We start from the raw sequence: 22,935 nt of genomic DNA, 5'->3' as shown, positions 1-22,935 counted from the left end.
TCTAGAATGCATGGATTGGGATAAGTTATTTTCAGGCAAGAATGTGTGAGGTAAGTGGAAAACCTTCAAAGGTGAAATAAGGTAAGATTAGAAGGCAGAGGGAACCTGGTTTTTAAGGGATATTGGGGATTTGGTTCGGAAGGTGTATAGCAGGTATAGGCAACATGGAGCAAATTAGGTTCTTGAGGAGTAGAAAAAAATACAAGATAAACCTCAAGAAAGAAATTAGGAAGGCAAAAAAAAGATAGCAGGTTTCTTTGGCAGTCAATGTAAGGGAACATTCTAAGGGTTTCTACATGTATATTAAGAGAAAAAGATAGTAAGGGACAACATTGGTTTCCCTGAAGATCAGAGTGGTTGCTTTGTATGGAGCCAAAAGAGATGGGGGAAATTTTAAATGTTTTTTTTTCATCAGTATTCACTTCGGAAATGGGCACAGAGTCATGGGAAGTAAGGAAAACAAGCAGTGAGGTCATGGGATATATAGAGATTATGAGGAGGAAGTATTTTCTGTCTTAAAGTAAATAAGGGTGAATAAATATCCAGGGCCTGACAAGATATTCCCTCGGACCTTGAAGGAGGCTAGTGTAGAAATTGGCAGAAATATTTAGTGTCCTTAGCCATGGGTGTGGTTCTGGAAGATTGGAGGTAGCTCACAATTTTCCATTGTTAAAAAAAAGCTCCAAAATAACCCTGGAAATTATAGGTTGATGAGCCTGGCGTCAGTTGTAGGTTAAGTTATTGGAAGGTATTCTAAGAGATCGGATATACAATTATTTGGCTAGCCAGAAACTGATTAGGGATAGTCAACATGGCTTTGTTCATGTTAAAAGGAAAGTTGACAAAGGACAGGTCTTACATGGGAGGTTAGTCAGGAAGGTTCAGAAGCTCGGTATTTATGGTGAAGTAGTGAACAGGATTTGACAATGGCTGGATGGGAGAAACCAGAGAGTAGTGGCTAGTGGTGTGCCTCAGGGATCAGTGCTGGGACCATTGTTGTTTGTCATCTATATCAATGATCTGGGTGATAATGTAGTTAATTGGATCAGCAAGTTTGCAGATGTGTTGTGCAGCAAAGAAGGCTTTCAAAGATTGTAGAGGGAAAATGGGCTGAAAAATGGCAGATGACATTTAATGTAGACAAGTGTGAGGTGTGATTTTGGAAGGACAAACCAAGAAAGGACATGCATGGTAAATGGTAGGGCACTGAGGAGTGTGGTAGAACAGAGAGACCTCAGAATACAGATTACACACTTTCCTGAAAGTGGTATCACAGTTACATAGGGTTGTAAAGAAAGCTTTTGGCATATTGCCCTTCATAAATCAAAGTATTTTGTATAGGAGCTGGGATGCTATGTATAAGACATTGGTGAGACGAAATTTGGAGAATTATGTACAGTTTTGGACATCTAACTACAAGAAAAATGTCAATAAGATAGAAAGAATGCAGAGAAGATTTACTGGGATGTTGCCAAGACTTCAGGAACTGAGTTATAGGGAAAGGTTAAACAGGTTAGGACTTCATTCCCTGGAGTGTAGAAGAATGAGAGGAGATTTGATAGAGCTATTTAAAATTATGAGGGGGATAGACAGAGTAAAAATAGATAGGTTTTTTTTCCACTGGGGGTAGGTGAGATACAAACCAGAGAACATGGGCCAAGAATGAATGGAAAAAAGTTTAGGGGCAGAGTGAGGGGAAACTTCACACAGAGAGTAGTGGGATTGGGGAACAAGTTGCCAGCTGAAGAGGTGAATGCGGGCTCAATTTTAACATTTAAGAAGAATTTGGACAGGAACATGGATGGGAGGGGTATGGAAGGATATGAACTGGGTGCAGGTCAATGGGACTAGGTAAAATAAATGGTTCAGCATTTAGAAGAGCTGAAGGGACCTGTTTCTGCGATGTAGTGTTCTATGATTCTATGTCCTCTTTCTTCATACAATGTGGCTTCCCCTCTATTGCCATCAACCCAGCCCATGCCCACATTTCTTCTATTTCCTGCACATTTTCCCTGGTTTCATCCAGCCTCTGCATCCAAAATATTATTCTCTGCAATTCTGCCACCTACAATGTGATTCCACCACCAGATACGTCTACTCCTCTCTCCCTCCCCCTCCCCCCCCCCGCATTTTGCAGGCACTGCAATAACGGGATCCTCCCAGTGTCCAATCAATTCCACATACCATTTCCATGACAGCAGGATTATCAATAGCTTCATGCACTGCAAAACTGAGACAATCCATAAATTGAGTTACCACATCCCATATTCCATCTGGGCACTCTCCAACCAGACAGCATTAACACTGACCTCCAGTTTATGTTAAACTCCTCCCCACAAGTCTCTCTCTTTCCCTTTTCCTGTCTTCTTTCCTCCAGCTTCCCACTCCCTTCCCCTCCCCATTCAGAGTTCGACACCCTCCCCATCACTTCTCAGCTTTATTCTCTTCTGCTCTCACACCCATATTCATCGATGACCTCTTAACTGTTAGCCTGCATTCCTCTGTGCCCCTTCTTCCCTCCTAACCTCTCATCTTCTACCCCCTTCCCCACATTTTTATTCAGGTGCCTGTCTGCTTTTTGCTCATCCCTTGACAAAAAGCTCTGGTCTGAAACATTGGTTACTCTTTTGTAAAGGTTAAAACCTTGTCTTTTGATTCATAGTTAATTTTTTGCCTATCCCTTTAAGAAAAAAAATTGTTTGTAGTGTTACCATAGTGACGATGATGTCATATGTCATAATATCCAAGCAGACCAAGAGCTTGCATCTCATTCTTCGAAGAATTATGAAAGGGATGTAAGCTCAAGATACTTTTCATCTTAATTTGTCTTAATTCATCTTAGTTCGTCTTATTTTGTCTTGTATCTGTTTGAAGTTGAATATGGTCATATCATTATACAGTATGCTTTGTTTATTCATTGCTATGAAAATCTCAATGCGTAGTTAAACAAAACGTTTATCCGTTTTATCTACGAATTAAAGCTGCTTACAGCTTGAAGTTTGATTTAATAAGATAGTAATTTGGAATATTGTCGCTCACGTTTCCTTGAAGATGAGACGTTTTGAAATTAGGAAACACTAGAACTTGAAAAGTGTTGTCTATACCTTTGGTTCCCATAGATGCCGTGTGACCTACTGAGTTTCTCCAGCACTTTTGATTTACGCTGCAATCACAGCCAGTGCAGTTTTTCTGGCTTCGCTGCCTAGAGGGGTGGTGGAAGCAGATTGTGAAAGCCACATCTAGGAGGCATTTGGGTGGACATGTGAACCAGCATAGATTGTAGAGATAAAGACCATGTGCAGGCAGTTGGGATTAGTTTAAATTGGCATCACATTTGACACAGACATCCTGGGCCAAAGGGTTTTTACCCTGTGTTGTCTTAACCATGTTCAAGGTTAAGACATATCTCCAGTCACTGAATAAAGGAATACTACAGAAGTCATAATTCTAACACTCTAAATAGTTCAATGAATTTTATAAAATCAGTCCTTCAGAAATGTTTTATGCAATATATTTTTGCCCTATACATAGGGAATGGGAACTGCGGAATTCAACTTTGGGAAATATTTCTCATGTTTTCTTATATAGATGACATTTAGCCAGCTCTCAGCAATCTCGTCAGTCCCATTCCCTTACTTTGTTTTCCCTGTAACCTGTTCCCTTATCGAGCACTTGGAGATGAGTCTTTGCATATTCAAAATGGTTAAAGAGACTTGTTTGGAAGCTGGATAACACGAGACTTGTGTTTGGCGTTTACCTTGAATGCCATGGGGAAAGGCAACTGAAGAATGCATGACAGTGTGTGCTGGGCTTTTGACAGTCCCTGAGGCAAACCAAACAACTGTCAGAAGTTTATTAATAAAATACAGTTCTTAATCCAGCTGAGCATGTGGCAGTCTAAAATCAGGCAAAATAATTGCAGGTGCTGAAGTTTGGAAAACTTTCAGTTAGATTCTGGAGTTGGGCCAAGGTAATGTTTTTTTAAATCTTTATAAATGTGGATTTAAATCTAAAATTGTCTTTTTGTGTAGTTGAGTCAAAACCAACATCAATTTACATACATTGTGGAATTTTTGTTTGAATTGTTTTTTCCTGAAGCAGGCTTGATCATTGTTTATTCTCTGCTATTGATTTCACCCATCTGTGACTCAGATCTTAATCCAGACCACCTGTATTACAACCTGCTGTGCCATCTCCCCCAAGGCACCTGAAGTGACCAGAGAAGTGCTTAAGTCCAGCTAAATTATCAAACCGTTTGATGATAGATTCAGAGCTATATTCTGTGGTAATTTCACTGCATTTGATGCTTGAATGGATCCATGGTAACAAAGATTCCTACAATTTTCAGCATTTATTAAATGCAGGATGAAAGGCTGTAAAATATAGTTGTTTGCTCTTCTGTGTTCAACGCTGTATTGTGGAAATCCCTTGCTTCCTGCCCAGTTTTGTTCATTCTATAAAATGTCTACTGTGCCTTTTCCAGAATCTAAAATGGCACCTGAGGTTTATGCCCCAATTTACAATCTGTTGATTAATTACCTGGAAAGGTAGCCAACTAATGCAGTCATTACACTTCTTTTCTCTGATTATCCATTATCTGGCAACATCAAGCAAATGTCTGGTCTCTATAATGAGTTTATTGTCATACACACTGTACAATGCACACACGCTTGTAATTCTTCCCTGCTGCAACTGAACCAGAAAAACTGTAAAAATAAACTAATTGAATTAAATTTTAAAAAGATAATAAATATTTGCAGTAATTTTAATTTAAAAAAAACCTGAAACTTAACACGAGAAAATTCAGGAAAATACGTATCGCTGTGCTGACCAAATTGTGCCATCGCTTGGAATTGCTTCCCATGACCTTTCACTCTGTGTGGAAAGTAACAGTCACTGGACCTTCCACGCCCTGGAGCTCAGCAGCGATGTTTGGATGGTCACCGTGAGGAATTTTGAACTGATGGATTTAAATGAAACCAACCTTGAAATTCATGACCCTCCAAAGCACTGAGCTGGTTAAGCGCTTCACGGTGCTTTGTATTCACCCTGATCTCAGAATGTTCCTTCAGAAGACAAAAAGGGCAGGTGATTCATTGCTTGTTCTCGAAACAATAACCGAGCTCAGCAGTTTTTAAATTCCATGTGGCATCAGAATTCATCAGAATTGAAAAGCAAAGTTTGAAAAATAAATCTGAGATTTAAAAAAAATACAGCAAAGGATAGAATCTTTTAACAATCATTGAATAAACCTTTGTTGTGCCTTAGTGGCATTACTGTTCATCTTGCTTATTTGCTTACAGACTCTTTCTGGTTTGTAGATATTAATGAATGCCATCTCCAAGGTGTGTGCCCACATGGAGATTGTCTGAATACCCCAGGCAGCTACAGGTGTACATGCGAACCTGGCTTTGTGCCTAGCTCTACCCCGAGCACTTGTGTCCGTAAGTACTGATTGCCTAGATAGCCAAGGGCCATTTATAAAATTTGGTCCTGAACTCCTCGAAGACGGTTTGAGTAACTCGTAAATCATTAAATGTCTCTTAAAACATTACCTGACAACACCTCATCAAAATATTTCAGATCCATTCATGGAAGACAAGAGCGCTTCTTAAAAGCGAATAGTTTGGTGGATGATAGGATGGCTTCTGTGGGAAGGGGAGGGATGCAAGTCAGACAGGGATGAAGGACATTGATATTGGATCACATGCTGCCAGTAATGTGAGTACGGGGTTGGATGCACACCAGGCAGTATTTTTCCTCATTATAGCCTTGCTCAAGTCCAGTTTCATACGTCTCTATGATTGTAGTGGATACCAGTCTTTCAAAGGCCTGTTCTACACTTCCTGCCATTTTTATTTCATTCAAAATAAAGGATTTCTTTGCAGTATCACCACTTGTGAAGGCATAAACAGAATAACACTTGATTTCTCCAAATTTAGTTAAATAAGAAGTTACCTGTATCACAGAACTGCCTCCTGGAAATTATGATAAATGAAGAGCCACTTGGCCAATTGTTTTCATGCTGGCTAACTCTTGGGCCTAACCTTGGACGGTCTGGCACATCCATTGTTTGCCCAGGTATATTTTAAATGTTATCAAAGCTTTTCCCAACCCTCGGCGCACTGAGAGAAAAAAATATCCTTCCTCAACTTCCCACTTTAAACGACGCCCCCTTATTATTAACCTCACTCCAAATTGGAAATAATCCTTTCTGATTATTCACATTTATATGCTTCAACTTAGTCTCTTCTTAACCTGTGAAAATCTTAGCTCATAACTAAAGTAATCCAACCCTGGCAAAGTCCTTGTATATTTCCTCTGTACAGGTTCCAGTGCTACCACATCCTTCCTGTAATGTGGTGAACACTACTCCAGTTTTATACAGTTCTAGCATGACCTCTTGGGTCTTTAATCATGTATCTTGGACAGTGAGATAAAGCGTTTTACCTGCTCTCTAGACCCCTTTACCTTCCCTTCCTGCTTCCTTCAGAGGTCTGTGGACAGCAACTCCAAAATTCCCATGTTCCTTGACACTCCACTATTTATCATGCAATTTCCCTGGCTTGTTTCTCTTCTCAAAAGCATTACCTCACTCTACTCAGGATTGCTTTTCTAGACTGCGAACCAGTCTCCTATTATCTTCCAGAAGTCGACAGATTTCTTCCGCATAACCATCAGACAGCCAATTTCTGAACACCCTTTATTTCATTGAATCAAACAATTAGAGAATTGTTCCAGAGTGGAGGGATGCCATTTGGCTCATGAAGCCTGTAATCACATCAGTCCCACCTCTTTGCTCCTCCTTATTATCCCCGCAATTTGTTTATTCCCTCAATTATCTATCCAAAATGTTTTCTATTTGAAAGCCATGATCAAATCTGCTTCCATTATTGTAAGGCAATGAAACCCTGACTGCCATTCACCGTTAATGTTTTCCTTCAGGTTGTTCCTGGTTCTATCACCAATCATCTTCAACCTACGACATTATCCTGTCTTTGATAGAATTCCTTTGTTTGCCAGTAGCATGAGAAGTAGATGCAGAGGGGAGACCACATTGCCTCCTGAGTCTATTCACCTCCCCTGTCATTCCCTCAGGTAGTGGTCAATCCTGTCATTGTCTTGATCCCAATGCCTGGTGATCCCTTGTGAACTCGAATATCTGTTTGTTCAGTAATGAATGCACTCAACACTGAGTGAACAATGTCTTTGGTGGAGAATGTCAAAGGTATCAACCCCACACTTAATACCACTTACATCCAAGTTGTTAGTACAAATGACAAACACAGGGTTCACTGCAACCTTGTCTTGTTGTATACTTCTCCTTATGAAATCCTGGGTACCGTGTAGTTGTTTAACATATTTTCTAAACCTTGGAAGAATTGTTTATCTCTTCATTTTCTTTAGAATTGGACCCTTGATACAATAAATAAAAACACAGTGCTGGAAATATTGAGCAGGTCAGCCAGCATCTGGAGAGTGAAAAACAGTATTAATTTTTAGGTTCAATCACCCGTCACCAGAATGTGTCTTTCCTTGTTATTTCTACTAAAGTAAGTCACTTTGTACTTCCCCAAGTTAACTTTCAACCACCAAATTACCAGCCTGTTTTAACTGCTTCTGAGGTCTCTCACTAACTTCTCACTGCTTGCCATAATTTTAAGTTTGTGCCATCTTCAGATGCTGCACTCTTGTCAATAGTAAATCTCAAGAAAGCCAATGACCCCTATATTGAACCTTGTGGAACTTTCCTGCAGGCTGAAATGCAACCACCCCTTACACAAGATCACAAGATATAGGAGCAGAAGTAGGCCCTGCGGATCATCGGCCCTGCTCTGCCATTCTCATCATGGGCTGATCCACCCTCCCACTCAGCCCTATTCCCTGGCATTCTTCCCGAAACCCTTGATGTCCTGATTAATCAAATACTTGTCAATTTATGCCTTAAATACACCCATTGTGCTTGCTTCTACAGCTGCATGTGCCAAAAGGTTCCACAGACTCAACCCTCTGATTAGAGAAAATTTTCCTCATCTCTGTTTTGAATTGATGCCCCCTTATCCTGAAATTGTGTCCTCTTGACCTAGACTCCACTACCATGGGAAACATCCTTGCCCCATCTACTCTGTTCAAGCTTTTCAATATTTGAAATGTCTCTATAATGGTAAGGTTCCCCCCACAACTTTCTGTATCCAATGAGTACAATCCAAGAGCCAACAAATGCTAACCTTTTCATTCCTGGTATAATTCTAGTGAATCTTTTCTGAACCTTCTCCAACACCAGCATATCTTTTCTCAAACAAGGCACTCAACTATCATGTTTCAGACTCTCAGACTATTTCTGTTATGGTGGCCATTTTAGTTCATTTTTACTCATAAACTTATGACACGGGATTTTGACAAAACACATCTAGTCAGGCATAGAATGGCTGTAGCGTGTAGGCTCTGCTGGCACTTTGCAGGAGCAAATTCAATTCAATTCAATTTCCATTCACCGAGCTCTTTCTCATTGTAATTTTTTTTTCTTCATCCAACTTTCTCTTAAAGGCCACAAATGGAACCTATCTCCACCACATCTGCAGGTAATGGATTCTCGATTCCTCCTGCACATTGCATCAAGGAGCTTATCCTCATGAATCTCTTTCCCTTTGCTATATAGCTGAGACTTCCAGCACTCAACATCACCGTCAGAAGAATAATGTTCCACAATCTACTCTGTCCCAGTGTCTGATGGTTTTATATACCAAGGTCAAACTTCCCCTCACCATCTCCAAAGGAAACAGTTCTGGCCTCTCTAATCTGTCCTTGTAACTGTAATTCCCATCACAGCAACCATTCTCGTAATTCTTTCTCTGCAACTTTCCCAATGCCCTCACATTCTTTCTATACTGTGGCCACCAGAATTGAATAGAATTATTGTACACACTGTAATTATTGTACACACACACAATGCATACATGCTCGAAATTCTTTCTTGCTGCACCCAACAGGTACTTAATTTAAAAAAACTAAAAGTAAACTTATTGAATTAAATTTTAAAAAATAATAAATAGTCACAGAAATCCTTGTGCAAAAAAATCTGAATTCATATCAGTTATTATAAAGGTTCAGCCCAACTTTCCTACTGTTATATTCTTCCTCTATCAACATAGTCCAGGGGCGGCATGGGTAGAGTAATGGTTAACGCAAAGCCATTACCGTGCCAGCGACCCAAGTTCGAATCTGGCGCTGTCTGTAAGAAGATTGTACATTCTCCCCATGTCTGCTCCAGTTTCTGCCCACCCTAATAATTAATTTGATATGTTTAAATAATCCTTTGTCATTTCAGCAGAATATAAATGATGGCAGGGCATGATTACTCCTACTGGCGAATAAAAACTTCCAATTGTCACCTGTATCTCAATGAGGCCTTTCTCACATGCGGAGTAAACTTGAGGGTAGAAAATTGTTCTTGCACAACAATGTAACAATCTTGAGTTTTCATTCACTTCCAAGATTAGGTAAAAGAAGTTGATGTCTACCATAATGCTTGCATGCTTGGTGTAAGTAAACGAGGACGAGTTTCTTCGCTTTGTAATCTTCCATCGTTATCGATCATCGCTGCTTGAAAATTTTGAGAAGATTGTAGTTTTTGCAAGAAGAAAAAAGACCCCAAAAAATGTCTATCTGAGCTCTAATGGGCCATAATGTTCCTTTTACATAGTTATCCAATACACAAAATCATTAATGTTGATGGGCATTGAGTGAAACCTAATCCAAAACAGATTGACTTTATAACTATTACAGCTGGTGTTAGTTTACGGTTGTGACTCAATTAAAAAAATGCTTTCATGAATGTTAAAGAAGCAAAGTATGAGTTCAATGTAAGTTCTAAATTTTGATGATATACCTATATAAAATGCTGCTCTCTCTTTAAAAGTAAAAGATGGTAAGTGGTAGTTTTTCTTTCTGTGGGTGTGGGTAAAAGCACACAGTAGTTTCAGATGATTTAACACCAATCCCAGGCTTGAGTAACATCATTGCGAATGCTTCATCAAACTCTACCTAGTGCCAATCACTTGGACAGCTACAAAACTGGGCTTTCTGTTGACCGTTTGCACTCACCATGTCTCCCCAAAATTCATCTCCCCTCTCTTAGAAAAGGATTTACCGACTGATTGAATCATGTTCAAAATGCACAGACTGACTCCAAAATGAATGCTGAGGCCAATCCCTGTCTTTACTGGTTCTGCTGGAAGGCATTTCCCTCAGAAAGGATGGCATAGTGGCCAAGTTGTTTGATTCAGCCTCAAATAGGGATCTGGAGACCAGAATTCAATTCCTGTCTCAACAATAAGATGTTAAGTTCAATTAATTGTAGAATCTGAACTAAAGAGTAAGCATCTGTAATGGTTTATGGGAAATCATTAGATTATCGTAAAAAGAAACTCTTTGGCCTGGAAAAAGAAAGGCCTGCTTTCTGCTCTTAACTGTCCTCTAAATTGCCTAGTGGGCCACTCAGTTCAAAGCCTTGAGGAAAGGGAAATAAATAGATGCTGTCCTTGCCAACTCTTGTGGATAAAAAAGAGGATATTAAAATTTAAAATTTAGACCTTTCAGCTCAAGAGTCTGTGCCACCCAATTACACCCAATTGACCTACAACCCCCCCAGTATCTTTTTCACCAGAGGGAGGAAACCGAAGGTCCCAGAGGAAACCCATGTTGACATGGGGAGAATGTACAATCTCCTTACAGACAGTGCGGGATTCGAACCCTTATCGCTGGTGCTGTAGCAGCGTCGCGCTAACCCTGCTGCCCACCATTGGCTTTCTGCCTATTCCCACACACTGTTACTGTTGTGGTTCACTTAATCTTGATGTGAAGGGAGCCATTTGGAACTTTGTACCACTCCATATTTTGCTAACTTGGGGCCATTTATTTTTCAATATTTTTATTGTCGTTGAAATTTCACATCCAAAAATACAGAGTATGTTAAAATTCAAAAGGATACATTACACTTAAATCAGGTAATTTCATCCAAGCCACTCCACATTTTAATCAAACAGATTATATTGAATTGATATTATATTTTATTATGTCTAAAAAAGGAAAATCTTACCCACTTCTAAGAATGAAGCTGTTTGGCCCCCCAAAAAAGGAAGACAGAATTCTATCAGTGATAAATGACCTCATCAGTTAACAGTTCTACCTTCATAACAAATCAAAGATTATAAAAGTAACTCAAAAAAGGTCCCCACAGTATTTGAAAATTTACTTTCAAGTCAGAAATTGAGCATCTAATCTTCTCCGAGTTTAAACATGACATGACGCCATGTAGACATTGAGCACGATGAGGCGGGGTAACCTCCTTCCAGCTGAGCAACGCCACCCGCCTCGCCATAAGAGAACTAAAAGCCAGCTAATTCATGCAGCTCAGATGTTGTTAACATTATGTCACTCAACAATACCAAATAAAGGCAGTTAAGGGATTTGGTTTAAAATTAACTTTAAAAAGCGCCGAGAAAGTTTGAAAATGCTTCGATCCAATATTTCTCTCAACTCTGGCAGGTCCAAAACATATGAATTATTGAAGCATCTCCATTTTCAAAAATCATTTTGACTTTGAAATGCAGCAGGGTTAGAGTGAAAATGAATGTTCAACTCCACTGTCTTCGTTAACTTATTTCAGGACCTACTTGTCCACTGTTTAAAAGAATCCATGAGAGTGGGATGTGCAAAAGGTCACAGTGGTATGACAGCTGAAGGTTTCCCTCAAAGCAAGCTTGATACTCCCCATGAATGCTGAATGGTCGCAAATGTATTTGGCAAAGCAGGATTAAACTCACACGTAAGGTCCCATGATAGCTCAGCTTAAATAGGCCTGTTTGACAAGAAAGAATGAATGGAACATAAATACTCTACACATGCAGTTTGTCTAATACAATTATAACTAACCAAACGCAGATTGAAGTGAAGAACAAAATTGTCCCAATTGCCTGCAAAATTGAATGAAATGGATTGGTTTGCAAGCATGCCAAAGTCATTTCAATAATGTGGCCTCGAAGGTAGTATTTTTTTTTAAGAAGTTTTGATTCTTTTTTTATTAAGAGCATAACATCTGTTTTGTGTGCTGCTCCAGAATACTAAAGCTACTGCTGTACTAACGCAGGTGGATGTAAAGGGAACTCATGGCTTGCACATTTCTGTTTAGGGCACGGCGGCCTTTCACAGAGCTTAACACTTTATGTATATGTCAGATGGCTGCCACTATATGCTGTAGTCTGGTGCAAGGGATGCTCCAGAACTATGTCAATGCACGTACACACACATCCACGCATACACACACACACACACACACACACACACACACACACACACACACACACACACACACACGTGCCTTAATATGTGTGTTGGGGTTTTTTTTTTGTTTTAGCTTGTTTGCTATTCTGTCCTTGTTAGCTGGTGACGGAATTTCTGCAGTGTTTTTTTCTCTTAGATCATTTCTGGCAACCTCCCTCCCTTTTCTATTTCTGCTGCAGCCGAAAATCTTTTATTTGAAGAGAAAGGGCCCTGCTACCGATTTGTCAGTTCAGGAAAGCAGTGCATGCACCCTCTGTCTGTGCAGCTCAGCAAGCAGATGTGCTGTTGCAGCGTTGGCAAGGCCTGGGGCACAATCTGTGAGAAATGTCCCATTCTGGGAACAGGTAAGGCCAGGAGAACGAAGTGCGTAACTTTTTACTTTGCTTCACAGATTCTGCTATTTTGTCCTCCTTTTGCTGCCTGCTTTTTTTTAAACAACTGTGTTGCTTGTGTAGCCCTTATGCAGACAAATTATTGCTGAACAATAGAGATGTACATTGGTTGCACATTTTATTGATGGCTAATGGTGATGCCCCACAGTCGTCCCCAGTCACATTTCAAGCCAGTGTGCTTAAAGAGAGGCAAATACTTTTCAAAACATTTGAACAGTTCATCTCATAAGAAGTCTTATTTCTCAGCTATTTGGAAATTTGTACAACCTTAAAATTGTTTCCCACCCTTGCTTTTTGTAATTGTTTTGCTGAGATTATTCCAGATAGAAATGTAACAGATGTTTCGATATTAACAGAATTAAGGAATATAAGCTTTTTGCAAGAAAATGCCACCGAAGTACATAATCTGAATATCAGAGCAGACACAGAGGGCTGAATGATCTCCTTCTGTTTACTTTCTTAGCCTATGTTTTGAATAGATTGAAAGGAGTTCTGTTATTTGCAAACCTTATAGTGAATGAGTTGAGATAGATCAAAGTTCAAGGTTCCTTTGATTGTCATGTAATAATACATTAAAATATAATCTACATATAATATACAACTTTAGTTTGGCACCTAATAGCCTGAATACGCGTGAGAGTCTGATCTCAGAAGCTAAGCAGACTCAGGCCTGGTCAGTACTTGGAGGGGAGACCGCCTCGGGACACCAGGTGCTGTAAGTTTCTGTGAGGGGCCCTGGACAAAGTGGCAACTCTCTGTCTACCTTACGGTAGATAAACGTTAAAGATTTTTTCATGCCTGTTACATTCTAAATGAAGTATTAAATGACAATAATGGAACCTTTACCTCAATTGTTACCTTTAATCAGCACCTCTATCACTACGAGAAAGAGAAGCAAGAGAGACTCCCTTCAGAGACATTGAGCATCCGCAGATTCTCCTCCAATGCTCCTGCAGCCTCACGGACACCAGTTCAAACCACTGGCATTCCAAACTCCAGATCCAGACCTCCAAATCGACCATGAAGCCTTCAGCGCCTTGAGGCCCTTCGGGAGCCCTTCTTGCTCTCTGCACCCTCTTACATCCTGGTTCCGAAACCTTGTGCCCATAATCCTGTCTCCAGCAGCCTGCAGTCCATGTGGGTCCTTTGACTTCAAGTGGCCAGCAGCCTGCAGCCTGTGTGGTTTCAGTTGGTTCAGATAGTTTCTGTTGTATGGACAAGCATGAAGGTCAGAGAAGCCCTGGAATTATTCTTTAAAAGATACTACTTTTTAAAATGTCTTTTCTTGATAATACCTCATCCATGTGCCCCTTCCAATTTTCCCTGTTCCTGGCTTCGCTGGGAGAGAGTGTGCTGGACACTCAAGTAATTGGATGGTTAGAGGCTAGTCCTTCCACTCATCCGCACCAGGAAACATACTCTGGGATAAATAAAATAAGTTCTGTTTGTAATTATTCTTATCCAACATTTAGAGCTTCAGTGGGATATCAGTAATATTTTAACCGTGGTCCTAAAACAGATAGGGCTAACCAGTCTTATGCAGAATGTTGTTGGAGACCATAGAGGAGGGATGGTGATGAAACAACATCTGATGTAACAGATTTCCCAGTCAGTTCAGGACCGATAGGCAATATCAATGGACTGAGACCAGATTTTGAAGGGGATCTGTTGGCAGAGCAGCTCAGGGGGCTATATGGTCTCCCACTCCCTTGCTTCCCTTGTATTTTGTGCCCCACAGACTTCCTGCCACGGATTTGCTCACTTTGCTTTCTCTTGTTCCTCTTGGCCTCTTCCAAGATCGATTTCCCCCCCAGAACTCTCAGGATTCTGCTGCGAGACAGACTGGGCATTCAGGATAATGGGCTGAGCGGTGCAGAGCACAGCTGCTGTCGTGGACTCTGAGCTTGGACATTTTCCAATGGCAAGCTCAGCGGCTGCTCATACCTGATGCAGTGGTTCTTTTTTTCACTGTACTGACTTCATGGAGTCCCAGAGCACAGAAATGGGCCCTTTGATCCATTGGATTTGTGCTGACCATAAAGTTCCACATCCATATTATTTTTTATATCGAATTATACTTTCCTCTGCTATCACCTGGGGTAAACTAAGCACAGAAGGCTGATGTTAACAATACAGACCTGTACATCTGTTCTTGGATGCTGTAATTCATTAGAGAGTTATAAAACACATGTTTCTGATGGGAAATACCAGGTTCTCAATAAAGCTCCTTCATCTAATGGTTTGCAGGTGAACGACAATCAATGTACCATTGCATGTTCAGACTTACTTGGAATGATGCAGATAGCTCGATCTTGATAATGATTCACGCTGTGTACTTAACCCCACCGAACATCTTTCTGCTCTTTCTTGAAAGCTTTTCTTCCCCCTGGAAACTAGAGAGAGCCAAGAATGAAAATTCCAATAGGGGGAAAACAAGGCTGGCTGGAATTTCTTTCCTACTTTAATTCATGAAAGGGAAAAGGCACCAATCCAGGTGCTGGAAATTCAAACAGTAAACTCTGGATATACTCGGCAGGTCAGAAAGCAACTCTGGAGCAGCGACGATTCAGATGGATGACCGTTCATTCTGATTGGGGGAGAAAAGCACAGGTTTTAAGATGGAGGGAAAGCGGGGAGGTAGGGGGTGAGAATGAAAGGGTGGAAGGCAGCAGAAGGTAAATGACAATAAGGTGATGGTGCCGTGTAGTAAAAAGTCAAAGGAGGCGAAGAATGCAGAACAGCAAGCTGAAATTACCACAAATGTTTAGCAGGAATGCCGAACATACCAAATAAAAATGTTGGACCTTTAATTACTTGATATGGTTGAACACAGTGTTGGGTAATACACTATGTCAAGATAGAAGTTGGGATGGTGCTCATTGAGGTTTGCTGGAAGAAAATGTTGGAGGGAAAAGAAACAGAGGTCAGAGAATAGCATAGAAACAGGCCCTTTGGCCCACCCTGTGTTTGCTGGCCATCAAGCACACCAATTCTATTGATCATGACTGAAAAGGAACTACAATGGAGAGTTAAAGTGACAGGTGAATGGAAACTTGGCCCATAAGTGAGGAGTGAATGGAGATGTTCAGCAAAGAGGCAATTCAATTTGAGTTTAGTATCTCCCAAAAAGATAATCTCTTAATCAACAACCACATGCTCCCAATACTACCTTAACATTTTCTGCTCTTTGGTTGGAAGGAGAAATTGTTTCCCCATAGATCACTTCTAGTTTTCAAGAAATGATGCAATGACTTTTGAGGTAAGACCTGGATAAAATATTTTAATTTTTAATCTTATACTTTAAAAATGTGCCTCAAATCTATGTAGTAATTTGGCTTCTTACTTACAGGTAATGAAAGGGTAGAGGAGGTGCAAAATGCAGAACAACAATCTGAAATTACCACAAGCATCTGAAAGGAATATTGAATGTATAGAATAAAATGTTGGAGCTTTAGTTATTTGATATGGTTGAGCTCAGTGGTGGACATGCAAGGGTGTGCTATGTCTGGACAAAAGAGGAGATGGTGCTCTTTGACCTTTGCCAGGAAAAAATGCTGCTGGAATTGCTACCTTAAGTGAAGGAGGTTCTCTGGACTTTTATTACGATATTGTGAATTCTTCTTGAGAAAGGGATACATCCAAGGTTAAGAGTTGGACATGAAGTTCTGAGAGGAGGAGTTATTTATTCAGGTGGAGTTTTCTGGATATTTAGGACTTAGTGAAAACACAGAAATGCTGGAGGAACTCAGCAGGTCTCATAGCGTCCATAGGTGGTTAAAATAAATAATCAACGTTTAGGGCCTGAGGCCTTTTTCAAGGTGTGAGTGAAAAGCAGGCAGGCGCTTGAACTAAAAGGCTGGGGAGAAGGAAAGAAAAGCAGGGGGAGGAGCCCAGATCTACAGACAAAAGGTGTTAATTGGATATGGAGAGAGGAAAGGTGTGATTAATGGAGGAGGGTTTGACTCTGTAAATGAAGAGTGAGGGGAAAGGGAAGGAGAGAAACAGAGCTCGAGGAATGGAGACATCGGGATAGATGGGTGGGAGGGGGGTCTAATGGAAACTGGAGGTCAACTTTGATGCCATCTGGTTGGAGGGTGCCCGGGCTGAATATTTGTTCCTCCAATTTGAGGGTGGTCTCAGTCTGGCAGTGCGTGAGACCATTGGCAGACATGTCGGCTGAGTTGCCATTTGGAGATCCATGCTATTGCGGTGGACAGAGCTGAGATGCTCAATGAAGAGATCTCCCAGTCTTCATTCAGTCTCTGATGTAGAGGAGACCACAATGGGAGGACCTGATGCAGTAGATGACTTCTGCAGATTCACAAGAGAACCTTGCTTTACTGGAAGGACTGTTTGGAGTCCTGAATGGGGGGGTGAGGGAGGAGGTGTAGGCACAAGTGCAGCACTTTCTGTGGTCACATGGGTAGGTGCCTGGGGGTGATTGATGGGAATGGAGGAGTGGGTGCCCAGCCACGGTGGGACCAGCAGACCCTGTGGAAACCAGGGATAGGAAGATGTTTCTGGTGGTGGGATAATGTAGGTGGCGGAAATGGTGGAGGATTATGTGTTGGATGCGGAGGCTGGTGGGGTGGTAGATGAGGACAAGGGGAGTCCTGTCCTTGTTGCTTGTGGGGGAAGCGGGGGCAGATGTATGGGTAATGGAGGATATGCGGGTTAGGACTGAGTTGTTTGTAGTAGATGTTGGGGGAGGGGAGGTGTGGGATAGGATATTTAGGACTGTCTAGGTCTATCTCTCTTCAGAAAGCTGTGCTTGCTTCACTTTTGAGTATGTTTACTGCTGACGTTCAATCACTTTGAATGCCATTGCAATCAAAGCAAGTGCGTATCAAATAGAAGACTGGGGGAGAGGCACGCAATCAGCTATATTTTAAATTTAGACATACAGCACAGTAACAGGCCATTTCAGCCCACGAGCCCGTGCCACCCAATTACATCCAATTGACCACCCCCCGGTATGTTGTGAACGGTGGGAGGAAATTGGAGCCCCAAGAAAATCCCACAGAGACACAGGGAGAACATACAAACTCCTTACAGCACAGGATTTAAAACCCCGGTCCCGATTGATGGCACTGTTACAGCATTGCACTAACCACTACACCTTCTGTGCCATGCCATTTGCCCTACTGAATGGCAGGCAGGCTCAAGGATTCATACACTCTACCGCTTCTTCTGGTTCTATGGACATTTGGGCAGGGATTATCCATGTCTAATTTGTCGATTAGTTCAACAGAGTTCAAAGTGTGCATTTACTGGAAGAAGTTTATCCACCTCCTTACAAAGGAGGGAGGGGGTGGGACGGCATGGGGCATTGCTGCTTAGGGAATTCTGCTGTCATTCTGTATTGGAGAATGGTGCAGGGGAAGGACAATGACCACTTCATACCCTCTAACTGAGTACGAGCAGCGTTTCCTGACACGATCGGGTCCCCACTTCATACCATCTAACTGAGTACGAGCAGGGTTTTCTGACATGATCAGGTCCCCACTTCATACCCTCTAACTGTGAGTACGAGCAGGGTTTCCTGACACGATCGGGTCCCCACTTCATACCCTCTAACTGAGTACGATCAGGGTTTCCTGACACGATTGTGTCCTGTTTAATTTTGACTCTGTGCCTATCATTCAGGGGAAGCTGTGTTGAACTTCAAACCTTACTCTGCAACAAGAAATGGTTCAGAGATACATTAAAAATCGATGTTGAGTGGAAGCTAAAGATGATTGGCATTCCATGAATATTGTTGGCAAACTGCTTGGTGCTTTGATGTGGTTGACACTGAGCTGAATTTTCATCCATGAATTGACCACCGATTATCAGCTCCACTACATCTCAATCTTTTGAGGTACCTCTGAAGTCATGTGTCTGTCTCCAATACCTCTATTTGTAGCTCAGTGCCATATTTTTGATCAATAACCCTGAGATACCGGATTCACAGGTTGTTGTTGTTTTCTATTCAGGATGTAGATCCTGTTTTTAACACAAATTGTAATGGAAATCTGAACGATCTCCAGCCTGCTAAATCTTGGGAGGTTATGCTGAAAAGTCCTCCGCTTAGATTGTTTGACAAGGGTTACAAAACCAAGGCAGGTAAATTAAGGTGTTAACGTAATGAGCTGTCAGTTGAAGTGGTGAAGGCAAGCTGAATTTTGACATTTAAGAAAAATTTGGACAGGTACATAGATGGGTGGGGTATGGAGGCTAAGGACTGGGTGCAGATCAATGGGAATAGGCAGAATAACAGTTCAGTACAGACTAGATGGGCCAAAGGGCCTGTGTTTCTGTAGTGTTCTCTGGTGCAAAGGAGTTGAATGACTATTTAATTAAACAGCTGAACAAGCTTGAAGGGCAAATGTCTTTTTTCCTGGAACCTGCGAGAAACCACATTGCAAAATGAAGGTTCTTTAATTTAGAAAATATCTAGCATCACCCTAATAAGGAGATGGGTGGACTGCCTTGTCAGGTAGCATTCGGATGATAATTGCTGAGGAAGGTATCATTGGATGGTAACATTCAGCTCACTGTATAGCAGCAGCTGCATCTTTTATTCTGTGGCAGCTTCAGTCAATGCGCAATCCATCTCTATCCCTACAACGGGCAGGAATGAGTCAGGGTGGGAATCGGCCTGTGTGAGAGAACAGGGAAGTCACTGGGGAATGGGATCGATGGGATTGCTTTGAGAGCCAGCAGACATTCTTTGGCCTCCTGTGTCATTAGGAAATGTGAAATCAACATGCACTCATTCACGTTCAATGGCTTGTTGCTTGGCTAGTGCATGCACTTATTTTTCAAAGGCTTGAAATACATCAAAACAAAATTGCACACTAAAAATAGCTTCTGCAAAGTGTCACAGGCGCTGTGCTAGTCTTCAGGCTTGGGTCAGAGCCCTGCAAGTCCATCTCCCTTTGTGTCAAATCGCTCTTACGCTGCTTGTCTATTTGTCTGCAGTCAGATTAATCAGTAAAGACCCGATAAATCTCACTAACTGTGAGGCCTGGGTGCCATTTGTGGACCGTCTCCTTTTTTGTTTTTTTACAGTTAAAATTAACATCAAGTTCTAATTTTCGGAGGTCTTTGATTCAGATTATTTGTTTAAAGTAGAACTTGACTTTTGCTTTAAATCGAGAAGTTAGAAAATATATAAACATGTACAATGGAAGGGATGAAATATTTAAATTGTGCTAAACATTATGTTATCTTATTCTAAACAGCTGCCTTCAAGCAAATCTGTCCTGGTGGAATGGGATACCATGTTATTCAAACATTAAAGAAGGTGACTGTTAAACCGCGGCCTGATGTTAAGATGCATAGGGTCCCAGATTCTGCAATGACTCACCCCATGATTAAACACTCTGAGCCGATCCCCACTCCAGCACGAGTTCCACCAGAGCAACCCGTCGAGGCCTTGTCCTCCATTCAAACTCCACGGCCTGTGCTAGTCCCAAAAGGTAAGGAGATGTTCAGTTTCTTCATTTGAAAGTGAAAGCTTCCTCTCCAGAGCATAACCAAATTACTCTGCATGCTGTTTTCGATGGCAATCCTGCTCCTCACTGGAGGATTCATAGTTACGGTTGGGAGTCACTGTCCAAACCTCCATAAAGGGCGACGCGGTTAGCACAATGCTGTTACAGCACCAGCGACATGGGTTCGAATCTGACGCTGTCTGTAAGGGGTTTGTACGTTCTCCCTGTGTCTGTGTGAGTTTCCCAGAGGTGCTCAGGTTTCCTCCCATCCTTCAAAATATACTGGGGTTTTAGGTTAATTGGGTGTAATTGGACGGCATGGGCTCATGGGCCAGAAGGGACTGATGCTGTGCTGTATGTCTAAATTTATCTTATATTTATATTAAATTCAATGGTCAGATTGAGGTGTAATAAAATTGAACCAGATAGAAGTATCTGAAATGTATCAGCTGCATTTCAGCTGATTATGTAATTTAAAAGACAAAAGTGGCATAACATAACATAACATAACATAACAATTACAGCACGGAAACAGGCCATTAGGCCCTTCTAGTCCGCACCGAACCAAACACCCCTTTCTAGTCCCACCTCCCTGCACAATGCCCATAACCCTCCATCTTCTTCTCATCCATATACCTGTCCAACCTTTTCTTAAATAATACAATTGACTCCGCCGCCACTATTTCTCCCGGAAGATGATTCCACACAGCTATCACTCTCTGAGTAAAGAAGTTCCCCCTCATGTTACCTCTAAACCTCTGCCCCTTAATTCTTAACTCATGTCCTCTTGTTTTAATCTTTCCTCCTCTTAACGGAAATAGTCTATCCACATCCATTCTGTCTATCCCTTTCATAATCTTAAATACTTCTATCAAATCCCCTCTCAACCTTCTACCCTCCAAAGAATAAAGACCCAATCTGTCCAATCTCTCCCCATACTCCAGATGCTTAAACCCAGGCAACATCAAATGATAATCATGCGACATTGACTATGGTTAAAGTAATATTCTAATATTATCCTCGTCCTTTTAGATGAGATGTTAATCTTGGGATGTAAAATATCCCCTCGCAGTATTTTAAGAAGAAAGCTGAATTTTTAAATTTACAACATGGTAGAAGCTAATTTTTACTATTGAGACCATTGCCGCCCAATTACAGCCAATTAACCTCCAACCTCATACACTGCGGAGGGTGGGAGGAAGCCGGAGAACTTGGAGAAGACTCAAGCTGGTCATGGGCAGTATGTAAAAAAAATCCTTACAGACAGTGCAGGATCCAAACCCAGGTCACTGGTGCTGTAAATCTTGTGATTTGGATTGTGCTGTGCATAAAGTTTCGTGGTGAGTCACCCTGAGGTCATGAGAAGTGCGACAAAATGCAAGTATGCTTAGTGCGCTATTTGATGCAGTTCCGAGACAAGTGATGAAAGCACGTGTTGCACATAAGTTTTAAGGACAGAATTTTGAGTTATGGAACTTAATAAAATCAGCTAACAGCAAAAAAAAAACAATATGTGTAGCAAACAACTTGAGAGATGATTCTGCTTTTTTTCCGTGGCTCCCAGCAGCTCTGATTTTACAAATCTTTTCTCAGCTGCATTGACAGATATAGGAAGGAAGTTACCACTCTGGCATGTCACAGACTACTCAAAGTTAGCCCAGTTTGTTCCATCTAGTTTATCTCTATCCAACACTTGTCATGATGGGGCTTGTGTCCTGATGTGCTTTTGACAAGGATTACCCTAAGAAACAGTCTGCAGGCAAAGTAAACACCACTGAGATACTTTGGATTAAATGCGCTGGCTACTCTTCCTTAGAACCAGAGAACCACAGAATGCTACAGCACTGAAATGGGGCCCTTTGGCCCATCTAGTCCATACCAAACTATTTTTCTGTCTAATCCCATTGACCTGTACCTAGACCATAGCTGTCTATACCACTCTGTTCTCTGTACCTATCCAAATTTTTCTTAATTCTCAATATCAAGCCAGTTTGTTTGTTCTGTGAAAGCCTGTGATTCTCAGTGTTCTTGGAAGGATGGTAGGGATACTGAATTCACATTAAAAATTAATATACTGGAAATGTACATCCAAGTAGCTTTCACTGAATCCACCTTATTACCCAGCAGAAGGTAACCAGTGTTTTTAAAGAGATTCAGTGCTACATGTTTTCTTACTCAACGACTGTGAGTAATGTGAGATTCCTAAATTCTGAGGAGCTGCCAGGATCCAGATAATATTGGAACGCTGCACAATAGAAGCCTGAGTGCACATGGCAACCTGTTGCTGTCAGGGGCCATGCAGAGATGGAGCACAGGCAAGTTATCACAATTCAGCTCTAATTTCCCTTGGGGGTGTTGAGACATTCTTGATTTGACTATTGTTTAGTGGCGCTAAGAAAATGAACACAAACATTGAATAGATCCAGAATGTGAATCTACCTCTGCTCCCATCTGGGCACATGCATGTGGTTCATTCTTCACCTTCTACTCTGCCTCATCGACAGTGAACCTGTTGCGTTTTTACTTTTAACTTGTTACTATGGTGTGGCCAACAGTAGCTGCGCTGGTATTTATTGCCCACCCATAAATATCTTTGAATAAAGTAGCTTGCTATGCTATTTCAGAACTATCCTGTCCTTTTTGTTAGTTTAATACCAGTATGTTATTATCCTTTCAGTTCCTCCTACCCTCACAATCAGTCAGATCCCTTTATCATTCTAATG

General features: G+C 41.3%; 1 protein-coding gene across 6 annotated transcripts in view; it reads left to right on the top strand.

The window, feature by feature from the left end:
- Nucleotides 1-22,935, top strand: part of ltbp1 (latent transforming growth factor beta binding protein 1) — a 408,702-nt gene that overhangs the window by 194,579 nt on the left and 191,188 nt on the right. For 5 of the 6 annotated variants that reach the window (XM_069930944.1, XM_069930947.1, XM_069930945.1 and 2 more), the window contains 3 exons: nucleotides 5,322-5,444; nucleotides 12,522-12,686; nucleotides 19,961-20,197. In XM_069930944.1, coding sequence (XP_069787045.1) covers nucleotides 5,322-5,444; nucleotides 12,522-12,686; nucleotides 19,961-20,197 — 525 coding nt within the window. The remainder of the gene's footprint in view (nucleotides 1-5,321; nucleotides 5,445-12,521; nucleotides 12,687-19,960; nucleotides 20,198-22,935) is intronic. The other variant, XM_069930946.1, reaches the window with a different exon arrangement.

Source organism: Narcine bancroftii, chromosome 4, assembly GCF_036971445.1.
Source record: "Narcine bancroftii isolate sNarBan1 chromosome 4, sNarBan1.hap1, whole genome shotgun sequence".
NCBI lineage: Eukaryota > Metazoa > Chordata > Chondrichthyes > Torpediniformes > Narcinidae > Narcine > Narcine bancroftii.
Note: the sequence above shows the minus strand (reverse complement) of the source record. Positions and strands in the feature narration are given on the sequence as shown.